This window comes from Thrips palmi, unplaced genomic scaffold (assembly GCF_012932325.1).
Source record: "Thrips palmi isolate BJ-2018 unplaced genomic scaffold, TpBJ-2018v1 HiC_scaffold_4, whole genome shotgun sequence".
Classification (NCBI taxonomy): Eukaryota; Metazoa; Arthropoda; class Insecta; order Thysanoptera; family Thripidae; genus Thrips; species Thrips palmi.
Window position 1 is genome coordinate 270,401 of NW_023144631.1, and position 12,127 is coordinate 282,527.

General features: G+C 62.3%; 1 protein-coding gene across 1 annotated transcript in view; it reads left to right on the forward strand.

The window, feature by feature from the left end:
• Window positions 1-12,127, forward strand: part of LOC117650020 (protein timeless homolog) — a 139,144-nt gene that overhangs the window by 123,452 nt on the left and 3,565 nt on the right. The window contains exons 14-15 of the mRNA XM_034393267.1: window positions 1,803-1,907; window positions 3,575-3,662. Of these exons, the coding sequence (XP_034249158.1) occupies window positions 1,803-1,907; window positions 3,575-3,662 (193 nt within the window). The remainder of the gene's footprint in view (window positions 1-1,802; window positions 1,908-3,574; window positions 3,663-12,127) is intronic.

Genomic DNA, 12,127 nt, shown 5'->3' on the forward strand with positions numbered 1-12,127 from the left:
CCTGCCTGGCTGCCTGCTGCACTTTGCGTTATTAACGCGACTACACCTCCCGAAAACGCCGCCATCTCATCTCGGCACCTTCGCCTCGCCCCATCATCCCTCATGATATCATTTCGTCCCGCAGCAGCGTTCCCGGGGTCTTTGCCACACCTATTCCCTCCCGAGTTCAACGTTTCTTTTCTTCATCGCGCGGCGGCGGTGGGAACGGGGGATATTTATTCGCCAGCGCAGCAAAAATATTACCAACTTTTGCCGTAGAAAGAAACAAGGTTTTAAAACTCGAAATATGAGGGGAGAGAGAGAGAGAGAGAGAGAGAGAGAGAGAGAGAGAGAGAGAGAGAGAGAGAGAGAGAGAGACCCGACTGAGGTTTTCTCTGTGAATGGCGCTTTTTGTTGCGGCTTGCGGGCAAATCAAATAATTTTTGCCCCCTCTACTCGCGCCCGGCGTCGTCCCTTTCTCCCCGCGACGCGGAAGTGCCCCTCCGTGCGCGACGGCGCTGCGACGAGGGAGCGGCGCAGGCCTGCCAACCAGTGGCAGCATATCGCATTACGACGCACGCCAAATGTCGAGTCGAGTGCGGGCGGGGACTGAGCTGCGCGCACACTGTGCAACAACCGCCGGCGTGCACATGCACTCCCTGCCTGCGGACTGTGGAGGTTGCCCCCCAGCCTTTTTCTCTCCATGTTTGCTGCCCCGGACCAGCACTCCGGGTCTGTCTGCGCGGTTTAAGAGGCGCCCCCGGCTGGGGCTTCCCTGCGGGCTTGGCACGGCAGCCTCGGGCAGCCTCGTCTCTCCGCACGCCGAGCACCTCAATTCCCCGAATTGGCGGTATTTGCATTTTCATATTCGGGGCATTACACGGGTCGCCTTATTCAAGACCCCGGGCCGGCGGGTCGACGGGTCGGCCGGCCTGGCGCGTGCAGTGCGAGGAACGAACGGGGTACGACGCACAGTGGGCCAGAAGACCGGTGGAGGCGGACAAAACTCTGGACGCGTTTTTAGCTCCAGGGTCGCTAAGCAAGGACTCGAACCGAACGTGTGACCCCACCTATGGATTGCTCTCCGAACGAGGAATCCATTGGTGGGGTCACACGTTTGGTTCGAGGCCTGTTTAGCGACTCTGGAGCTCGAAACGCGTCCAGAGTTTTGTCCGCCTCCACCGGTCTTCTGGCCCACTGTGCGACGGGGGCGGGGCCGGCCGAAGCGCCGCTTCGGAAAAAATTAAGGCATTGTTTATCGTTCGTTTTGGCGCCTCCGCCCCAGATTGCAGCCACTTTGTTGCTTCTCCTTCGAGACCTCCCTCGGGCCGCCACCGTGGGGTGGGGCGTGGCGGGGCGTGGCGGCGGGGGCGACCAATTTTAACCCGCCTGGGCCCCGCCCGGCGTGGGCCCTGCCCCAGGCCCTTTGAGCAATCCGCCCTTTCTTGGCGGTATGAAGATATTCTGTACGTGATTCCCCCGTACCCAGATTTACGCCCGCGTCTGTGTGTGTGTGTCTGTGTGTGCGAGCGCTGTGTTTATGAAACTGCGCGGCACGCCCCCGAGGTGGATCGCCCCTTGTGAAGTGCCTTGGTGGCGGCACGGCCGCAGCCGAGGGGCTCAGCGGTCCGGCAGGCTCATTCCGAGAGTCGTTTTCGTCGCTCTGTCTCACTCGCTCTCACGGGGCGTTCCCAATAGGTGCGAGAGAGACAGACCGACGGAAAGGGCTCTCGTGATCAGTCTGCAGACCGCCGAGCCGAGCCGTGCGCCCCCCGTACTCCGTGGACATGACGATGATCCCCGTCCTCCCTTTGTCGTTGCAGAGGACCCCGACGTCGTGCGGGCCGCCGAGGAGGCGCGGCGGCGGCAGCAGGAACAGCAGGACGAGGAGCGGCGAGAGCAGGAGCAGCAGCCCGACGAGGAGGAAGGTAAGGAACCGCCGTACACTGCAAGAAAATACCACAACAAAAGTACACAAATTTCTGGTAAATTTTTTATCAGGTATTTGTTGTACTTTCAAAGTACAACAATTGTAGTACAAAGTACAATGGAACCGGCATGACGAGTTCTGTGCAGTTCAGGCCTCGTTGTGGTTTGTACAATTCTCGTTGTACTTTTATTGTACAGTTTTTGTTGTACATTTGTTGTACTATTCACACTTTTTCTTGCAATGTACTCTTTAAACCTTAACAAGTTTATCTTAACGAGACCCTCATTTAAAACGAAAATTGAAAGTTGGTGCATACTAGAAGCTTTTATAAATGCAACTCTGTAGCTGAGAAAATTAATCAACAGCAAATTGCGTCTTCTATGAATTAAAACCAAAAAAAAGATAATGCAGGACAGCGTCAAAATTAGACGTCGGAAGTGACCGACTTTTTTTTAGTGGTGGCTGATTTAGGGGTCACGGCCGTGGACTTTTGGGTCCATTTAAGTCCAGCCGAGCGCCATTTATCCGTTAATTACCTCATCTAGCCTCGCGCCACGCGGCGCGCTGCGGGTGCTTTATGCTCCCCCGTCAGACCCAACGCGTTTTTTTGTCTTTTTATTTTGTTGTTTTTTTATTCGGGCGTCTGGTTTTTAATGCCCTTTATGTTCTCACGGTTCCTATCTGCGTCTCGCGGCGCCGGGGCTGTAATGTGGGCCTCTTTGTGGCTAAGAGAGAGAGAGAGAGAGCAAGCAAGCGCGGTGGAGCAAGGTGTTTGGACGGCTGTGATCGCGGCTGCTGATTCGGCGTGCGCCAACTACAGGCCAGCACCACGAGCAGCAATAGCAATCTCTGCTGCCCCGTCCCACTCCCCCCGTGACCCACTCTGCCATGCCGTCTCTCTCGCTCTCTCTCTCTCTCTCTCTCTCTCTCTCTCTCTCTCTCTCTCTCTCTCTCTCTCTCTCTCTCTCTCACTCCTCTCTCACTCTCACTCACTCACATCACTCACTCTCTCACTTTCGTCACAAGTTTCCGGTCTCCGGTCACTTCTGTCACTCTTGTCACGCTTATTGTGCCTCTCTTATTTCCGTTTTCGTCACGTTGCGTCTTTTACGTAGTTTCACTGTTCTCCCTCTTCGTATTGTCACTTCTCTCCCTCCTTTTCTCACTCCTCACTCCTTTCATTCCTCACTTCCCTCACTCCTCCTACTCTTCACTCTCTCACTTTCTCTCACTCCTCACTCATCTCACTCATCAGTCCTCTCACTCCTTCCCTCACTTTTCACTCCTTCGGTTGCCTCTTTTCTTGTCTTTCTCTCCCTCTCTCTCTCTCTCTCTCCCTCTCTCTCTCTCTCTCTCTCTCTCTCTCTCTCTCTCTCTCTCTCTCTCTCTCTCTCTCTCCCTCTCCCTCTCGCTGCCTCGTCGATGGCGCCGGGGATGGTACCGGCCCCGCCAGATAACAGCATTTGCGGTTCGCAGTGATAATGGTGCCGCGCCCCGCCGACGGGGAGCGTCATGGCCGTCATGGCCGTCACGACCTCGTACAATATGCAAATGGCGCCGCGCCGCGGGAACGCCCGCCGCTCTGTTTTTCGTATTTGCTCCGCATCAGGTGGCGGCCATTTCGACCATGCTCAGTTTTGCCCCCTGTTTGTTGTCGTTTTGCAGAGTACGAGAGGGAACACGAGGAAGAAGAAGGAGAAGGCCAAGTCTCTTACTCCGAGCAGGAACTCCAGTTTCCCGACTTTCTGAAAAGGTGAGCTATCGGGGAAGTCGGTGCGAGGAGGCCGTGCTTGCTGCGGACTGATTCGGAAAGTCGTTTCCCTCGCGCCGTGTCTCTCTCGCACTCATGGGGCGTCCCGTGTATGTGCGAGAGAGGGAGACAGAGCGAGGGAAACGACTCTCGGAATCGCTGTGCTGGCTGTGCTGGCTGTGCTGGCCGCAGGGGGTGTAGCCCGGCCCGCTGGGGTCCAGGGGCGAAGGACTTAGCACTTGTCTTTTCTCTATTCGTCTCCTCATCCTGGGCCGCCGCGCCTCGTTCGGCAACCTGGCCGAGCTGTCGAGCGATTCTGAAGAGTCGTTCCGTCGCTCTGTCTCTGTCGCACTCCCGGGGTTCTCCATGAGGGTGCGAGGGAGACAGCGACAAACTGATGTTCTGCGTCTGCGAATCGCGCTCCGAAGGCAGGCAGCCCGGCCGAGCAGGCAGCCCGGCCGAGCAGGCAGCCTGGCCGAGCAGGCAGCCCCGCCGAGCAGGCAGCCTGGCCGAGCAGGCAGCCCCGCCGAGCAGGCAGCCCCGCCAAGCAGGCAGCCTGCCCGCAGGAGCCCCGCACCGCCGAGCAGGCAGCCCGGCCAAGCAGGCAGCCCCGCCGAGCAGGCAGCCTGGCCGAGCAGGCAGCCCGGCCCTCTCCAAATTTGTCCGGGTGGATCCTGTTCAAATTGGTGCGCCGCACCGCCCAGGCGCCCGGCGCGTCAAGGTGCTCGACCCTCGCCGCCCGAAACCAGGAAGCCGCAAGGACGCAAAGGTACCGCACCGTCGCGGACCCCCTCTCAAGGGACTCTGCAGGCTGGTCCCGAGCGAGTCGCTGTTTCGTCGCTCTGTCTCTCTCGCACGCCTGGGGGACATCCCATGAGTGCGACGGAGACAGAGCGACGAAGCGGACTCTCCGGAGTCGCCCTGCTGTGGGTACCTCTTAGGCACCTCCACCGCCGTCGCTACTGCATTACGCGCGCTTGGGTTGAGAACGTCCGGGATCCAGAGACCGCTTCGGCGATGTTCGACGCCGAATTCGCCGCATTGCGCGTGGTGCGTGGGGTATCGGCGGGGCGTCGGCGTGCAGCGGTGGAAGCTGGCGTCGCTACCCCCTGCGTCCCCGGCGGTCCCTGCCGCATCAGTGGACCAGAAGACCGGTGGAGGCGGACAAAACTCTGGACGCGTTTTGAGCTCCAGAGTCGCTGAACAGGCCTCGAAACGAACGTGTGACCCCCACCAATGGATCCCTCGTTCGGAGAGCAATCCATTGGTGGGGTCACACGTTCGGCTCGAGTCCCATTTAGAGACTCTGGAGCTGGAGCTCGAAACGGCATCTAATGTTTTGGCCGCCTCCACCGGTCTTCTGGCCCACTGCGTGCCGGTCCCTGCGCGTAGTTGGCGGCCTCCATCACGCGGCTGGCTGGCTCCGCGTTTCCTCCCGATTAGCGCCGCGACGCCCTCAAACCGCCGAGCCGTCCCGAGTCGCCCTGTCTCTGCCGCACTCGTGAAGGAGTCCCGTCGAGGGGCGCGAGGGAGAGAGACGGAGCGACCAAACGATTCCTCGGAATCCCTTCGGCTGCCGAGTTTTGGCTGCGAGCGAGACCAGACTCTCGGTCACGGGGACGCGCTCGTGTGTGTGTGTGTGTGTGTGTGAGAGAGAGAGAGAGGAGAGGAGAGAGGAGAGAGGAGAGAGAGGGGAAAAGAAAAGAGAGAAAAGAAAGAGAGAGAGAGAAAGAGAGAGAGAGGGAAAAGGGGAGAAAAGAGGAGAGAGAGAGAGAGAGAGAGAGAGAGAAGGACGCCCGCTGTTATGCGTGTGCGGCCGTGCGTGTGTGTCGGAGGAAGAGAGAGAGAGAGTTGGAGCTCGCTGGCATAAAATTTTGTGGCTGTTTTGTTCTGCGGCGCACGTGCGTTTTGTGCTGACTGCGGCGTCCCTCCTCGCGGCCTCCTCCCTCGCCTCCGCGGAGGCTCCGCCGCGTCCTCCTGATGGACGAGAAGGAACCGCCCTCCAGGGTGCTGTGTGGCTGCGCCGGGCTGCGCGCGCGGTATTGTATCGGCAAGTAGGGCGTAGCCAGGCGTGGCGCAGCGCCACCCCGGCCGTGCACGCCGTGCGTTTGCTGGCTGGCTTTTGGCTTTGGGTTTTGGGGGCCCGGCTTTTTGGCTTGGGCTTTTTTGGGGGTGGCTTTTTTGGCTGGCTTTTTGGGGGTTTTCTGGTGGCCCTTTTGGGTGGTTGGTGGCTGGCTTTTTGGCTGGCTGGTGAGCTGGCTTTTGGCTGGCTTTTGGCTGGCTGGCGAGCTGGCTTTTGGCTGGCTTTTGGCTGGCTGGCGAGCTGGCTTTTGGTTGGCTTTTGGCTGGCTGGTGAGCTGGCTTTTGAGTGGCTTTTGGCTGGCTGGCTTTTGGCTGGCGGGCTTTTGGCTGGCTTTTGGCTAGCTTGCTGGCCTTTGGCTGGCTTTTGGCTGGCTGGCTTTTGGCTGGTTGGCTGGCTGCCTGGCGGCGTCGCGGCCGCGGCCGTTCCCCGCGCTTTGCGGCGCCAAATTGGGGCCCTTTTCGGTAATCAAACTCTTTTGTGTGTAGACGCGATTTTCTCTTTTACCGCCGGCTGGGACTGTCTGTGTGTGGCGTGGGTCTGCGCGTGTGTGAGTGCGCCTCGCCCTGCTTGCGCATTAGTAGTCCCATGGTGCAATTTACGTGGGGGCACGGGGGCCGTCGGGATGACTACCCCGGTCTACTTATCCTTGCCGGGGGTCGCACGGGGGCACCGCGCGAGCGGGCACGGTGCCTGTGAACCCCTTGTCACACACACACTAACTCACTCACACACACACGCTAACCTGAACCCATTTTGGGCGCCCCGCCCCCGCACTCCCGCGCTCATTGTTGTGTGTTGCTCTGCACCTGGTCCTTGAGTGTGTGGGGACACGGGCCTCCCTCGCGGTGCCCCCCATCGGGGCCCTGCCCCCATCGGGGCCCCCCGCCGGGCCGCCGGGACCCGGGCATAACAACGACGCCCTGGGGAGCTGCCCCCCTTTGTTGGCCTGCGCCACCGCGAGGCGCTTTGGAGACGGATTCCGAGCGTCCCTTTCTTCGCTCTGTCTCTCTCGCACCCACACGCGACGTGCCATGAGTGCGAGAGGGACAGAGCGACGAAGGACGACTCTCGGAATCAGTCTGCCGGAGGCGCCGCGGGGTGGGGCCGCCCTTGCCGCATTTGGGTCCTTGCAGCACCTGCGCCGCGCCCTGTCTGTGTGTCGCCGTGTCTGTGGGGCACGTGAAGATGACCGTGGCCCTGACGAGCTCCCCCCACCCCCGGGGGGCGAAACCGCAAAGAAAGCACGTCGTCGTCGTGGAGGGTCCCGTTGAAAAATCATTTCCTCCGCTCCGCAGCAGCGCCGAGGCTGCCCCGCGTTCTCCGCGGTGGCGGCCCGAGGGAGTGGGCCAAGGCGGACAGGTCTGGCACCGCCCCGAAGGCAGGCAACAAGCACAACCGTGTGGTGCCAGCAAGACAGTTACCGGGCCAAAAACGGCAATCGATCAAACATGGTCTGGCCTCTCTAGTTCAAGTTGAAATTGCGACAGCGGCGGCTGGGTAGGCAAGCCGCCTTGCAACGAAATGGAAATCTTCGCTGGCCTCACTCGACTGCGCTGCTGGCCTGGGCTCGGTTCTGGTGGGAGTAAGTCGCCGTAAGAGGTTTGGGCAGCAGCGCGCGCTCGGCGACGTCCTCGGCCGCGGCACGCCTTGCTCTACGGGACCGCGCATGCGGCGGCCTGGAGGAAGACCTGCGGTCACCGCGGCCAGGGCGGGCACACCGTCAGTCCGCGGGGCCACGGCGACGTCCTCCGGGCCTCCGGGAGCGGCCACGGTCGCGACGGGACAGCCGGCACCCACTATGGGGCGCCAGATGGAGATCACTTGTGGTGGTGTTTTGTGTGTGGGGCGTGCCGCTGTGTGGGGGTTTTTGTCTGTGTGTGTCGTGGTGGATGAGGAACTTCCCCGGAGCGGGGCGGGGGTTGCGCCGGGTAGCTCTTTGTCCGCGGACAATGGCGCCCCTGCAAACGCTGCTAATTGTACGTCGCTGCCGCCACGCCGCGCCACGCCTTGCCGGGGCCTCGGCCGGGGCTGCTGCAGACTTGGCCGTCTCTTCATTACATGACGGCGCGGCCCCAGCCAGCCCGGCCGGCCCGGCTAGTCGCAAGGGCGAGTTCAGGGGCAGGTTCAGGGAAAAGGGGGGACACAAAAGTTGCCTACTTACAGGGGTACGGGGTTACTTTTTTTCCTACCATTTAGGCGTGGTTTCGCCACCTTGAGTAGCGGCGGCCTAGAGAAGCGCGCCAAAATTTTTTTTGCGAGGTGGTGGTATTTCCTCATCTGATGCCGTTCCATTTCTTCCTTTCTTCGTCTCTCTCCCTCCGTCTCGCTCCGCCCTGTTGCGGTGCAGCCCGCGTCCAGGACTCCAGGGTGGTGTGGGAGTGGTCGACCGCGAGGCGAGGGTTCTCTTGGCGCTCTCTCTCTCTCTCTCTCTCTCTCTCTCTCTCTCTCTCTCTCTCTCTCTCTCTGCGGCGGGAAAGCGATCCCGATCTCACGTTCGTGGCTCGGCGGCGCCCACCAAGGCGCCCACGCCCCACGGCCGCGCGATATGCCGAGCGATGCCGACGGGGAGGGCACGGCGCCACGGCCGCCTAGAAATGAAGACATCAGATCGGGGAGGGGGAGGGGGGGAGGGGCGGCGCGAAATTCAAGTCAAGGAGGCGAAGAGCTCTGAGGTTGGGGTGGGTTGCGGCGCACCTATCTTTCTCTCTCCTTCTCTCTCCGTTTCCGTGTCTCTCTCCCTCTCTCTCTTGCTTGCCTCCGGCCGAAGTGAGTTGACTTGATTTATTTCTGGGGCGGGGCCGCCTCGTCTTTTGTGTGTTAGGCCGCGGCGGAGAGAGAGAGAGAGAGAGAGAGAGAGAGGTCTCGCCAGATGCGGCGCGGGCCGCCTTGCCCGTCGCGCCATCTGCGGATGGCATCGTCTTCTTGAGCCGGTCAGGGCGTCGCGACCTCGGCCCCTTGCGAGCCCCTTGCGGGGACATGGAGCTGTCGTCGCGCTGCTGTCTCACTCGCACCTACTTTCGCTTTCGCTTTGGGTAGTGCCCGAATTGGTCTCGGAAGGTCGTTTTCGAATGGGCACTCCCGTTGCCCCGGTCGCGGAGGTTGGCCTGCAGGCCGGCCGCCCAGCGCCCGTCGAGTCGAGGATAGGCCGTCCCGCAACGCGCCGCTGTCCTGTCCGGCCCGGCTGGCCTACCCGCCGGGCGCTCTGTTCTGGCCGACCGAGAGTCGTTTCGTCGCTCTGTCTCTCTCGCACTCTTAAGGGTGTCTCGTGTAGGTGCGAGGGAGACAGAGCGACGAAAACGACTCTCGGAATCGGTCCGCGCTGCCTCCACTACCTCGGTGGCCGTCTCGTCTTCGGGGGCAGTTTGCTCACCGTCGCGTCCTTGCGGCTCAGGTGGCGGCCCCCAGCTCGCTGCAGACTGACTCCGAGAGTCGTTTGCGTCGCTCTGTCTCTCTCGCACTCATTGGGCGTCACGTGGAGGTGCGAGAGAGAGCGACAGTGCGACGAAAACGACTTTCGGACAGTCTGCCGCTGCTGTGGGCCCCGCTCGGTCCCCTTCGGCCCCGCTCCCCCTGACGGGTTTGCGACACGAGGACACGTAATGGCTGTTTAAATGATCGGCCCTGCCGCGCAACTCTGCGGCAAAGTTAGTTCGATGTTGCGCTGACCCGGCCGCCCCGCCCCGCCCCGAAGCCCAAACAGCGCTCCCCCACTCGATGACGAGCGCGCCCGGGGTGCCCGGGGTGGCTGGCGTGGGGCCTTGGGGGCCGGCGCCTCTGGAAGGCGTTGTCTTGTCGCCGCGCCGCAGCGGCAACTAAATAGTAAGCATGGCGGCGGCGGCGCAGAGGGCTGCGCCTGTTGATAGCTGCGACTGCTATCTTTCACACGCCGGTGCGCCCCGCCACGCCCCGCGCCGTGCGTGCAGTGCAGCGGCAGGCTGGGAGGGCGGGCAAAGTTGGGCGGCGCGAGGCGCGAGGCCGCGGCGGGTGGCATTCCCGGGACTTGCCGGAGGTTTATAGAGGGCAAGGTGACTCTAATGGAGTGCTAGAATGCGACTTGGAGGAAGTCTAGTTCTGGACCGGAAGGGGGCGCGGGGGCGGGGGGGATTTAATGAGCGCGGGGAAGTCATCCGCCGCCGCGTCCGGGAGTGTCCGGGAGTCTGTGGAAGTCTCCGGGAGTCTGCGGAAGTCTCCGGGAGTCTCCGGCCGCCGGCGGTCCGGTCTCACAAATCCAAGTTTGGTCGCTCTCGCTTTCATGAGGGCAGTCGGCGGTCTGCGAGGGGCGGCAGGGGAGGGGGGGGGGAGTGAGGGGCGGCTTTTGGACTTGTGGCTGTTGTGTGCGCTGCGGCTGGCCTGGCCGCCCCTCCCCGCCCCTCCAACTTCCAGCCTTCCAGTGGGATGTTGGCAGTGTCTCGGCGCGCTGCCCGTCGCCTTGCTCTTCGCGGCGGTGGTGGCGGTGGTGGTGGTGGTGGTGGCGGTCGTGCCGCGGCGGCCGAGTCGCCGAGGAATGGTAAAATAAGCAAAAGTTTGATAAGTTTTCTCCGCCCCCAGTGCGTCGTGTCCCTGCGGTTCCCCCCCCCCCATCCCCTCCCCCTCTCTCCGTGCCCCTCGCTGATTACTGATCACACGGCTTGAAAACGCCCCCTGGTCCTCCTCCTCCCCGGCCGATGGGGTCCGGCCGGTGGCGTCTCCCTTCGCCTGACGTCCCGACAGCCCGGACAGGTATGGATCGAAGTGACACGCCGAGCCGCCTTCGTCTCGGTGTGCATAGCGAGCTGCACGCCAATTGGAGGGGAGCCCGGCAGACTGATTCCGAGAGTCGTCTTTTCGTCGGCTCTGTCTCTCTCGCATTCGTGGGGCATCCCAGAGCGACGGAAACGACTCTCGGAATCAGTCTGCTGGGCCTGACGCCGAGCCCCACCGCCTCGCCGAGAGCTAAGCGCAAATCGCACCCTTGCAGCTTGCAGGCGGCAAAGCGGGGGCGTTTGTTGCGCGGTGTTCCGGGGCTGCCGCGCCGCCTCGTTCCGAAGGCTCTGTCTCTCTGTCGCTCTCCCGAGGGACGCCCCATGAGTGCGACCGAGACAGAGCGACGAAACTATCATTCGCACTGAGGCGGTGGGACGCGTTCGTGCGCTAGCTCCACGGCTCCACGGGTTTGCAGAGTTGGCTGTCGCGGCCAAGGCAGCCAAGGGCCCGGCCCCTCTTGAAGGTGCCGCCCTCCGCCCTCGTCGGCGGCCCCTCGGCGTCCTCCTCTCCTCCGAGGCCCCGGCCGTCCCCGCGTCCCGTCCCTCCGCCGCCGTATCTCGCCCCTCTGGCCGACCCGACCCACCCGGCCCGGCCGAAAGGCCCGGCCGGCCCCTCCCTCCCTCGTGCGCGCCGCCCGCCCCGGCGGACAAACTATTTTGAATGTAATGAATTTAAATAGGGCGGGCCGGCCTCGCGGTGTTAATAAATTAAATCAAATATCCGGCGCGCCGCCGCCCGCCCTCACAGTGCACCCCCGCGGAGTGCGGCGCGGCGTCGGCCAGTGCGTGGCGGCGTCGCGGCCGGAGGCTGCTTGCAGTGTATATTTAGCTTTGACGTTGACTCAGTTTAGCGTGAATGCCGGGCCGTGGCGCGATGGGCCGGGCAAGCCGCGCCGTAGCGTGCAGCCAGCCAGCCAGCCAGCCAGCCAGCCAGCCAGCCAGCAGCGCGGGCGGCTCCCTTTGCTCTGCGCGCCACGGCCATGGCGGCCATGGCGCGGCCGCCGCCCAGCAGCTTGACGCTAATGAATTAATTAATCAATTAGTGAGCCGCACTGATGCAGGGGGATTGGGGAGGGGGCATCGCTAGGCCCTGCCCGGGCCCAGCCCAGGCATCGCCCACCTTCATCTTCACTTTTGGACGCCCTGTTCACACCTCGGTGCGCACGCAGCGCGAGGGGGCTTTGCCTACACTGCGGGGCGTTTCGCCTACCTAGGGCGTTTCGACTACCTACACTGCAGAGCTTCACCCGAGGGCGTTTTGCCAAGCACGCTCATTCATTTATTTTTTGGGGAGTACGAAGGTGTTTGTGAAGCGCGCTGGCGGCGGCGGCTGCTGGCTGTGACCTTTCCCTGCTTCACCCTGCTGACTGATTCCGAGAGGCGTTTTCGTCGCTTTATCCTGCTCGCACTCATGGGGCGTCCCGCATGGGTGCGAGAGAGACACAGCGACGAAAACGACTCTGTCTGCTGCCTCGCCACACCGCGATGACGTTCCCCAGCCCCGGCCCTGGCCTTCCCCGCCGGGGTGACTTGTTGCCAGCCGAAACTTCTCGGCGGCGGGCTGTCAGTCGGAATTTGAAAATTTATGTTTGTCAAGTTGACGTAAACGCGTAGCGCGTAGCCCAGCGTGGCCTGACTTCCGT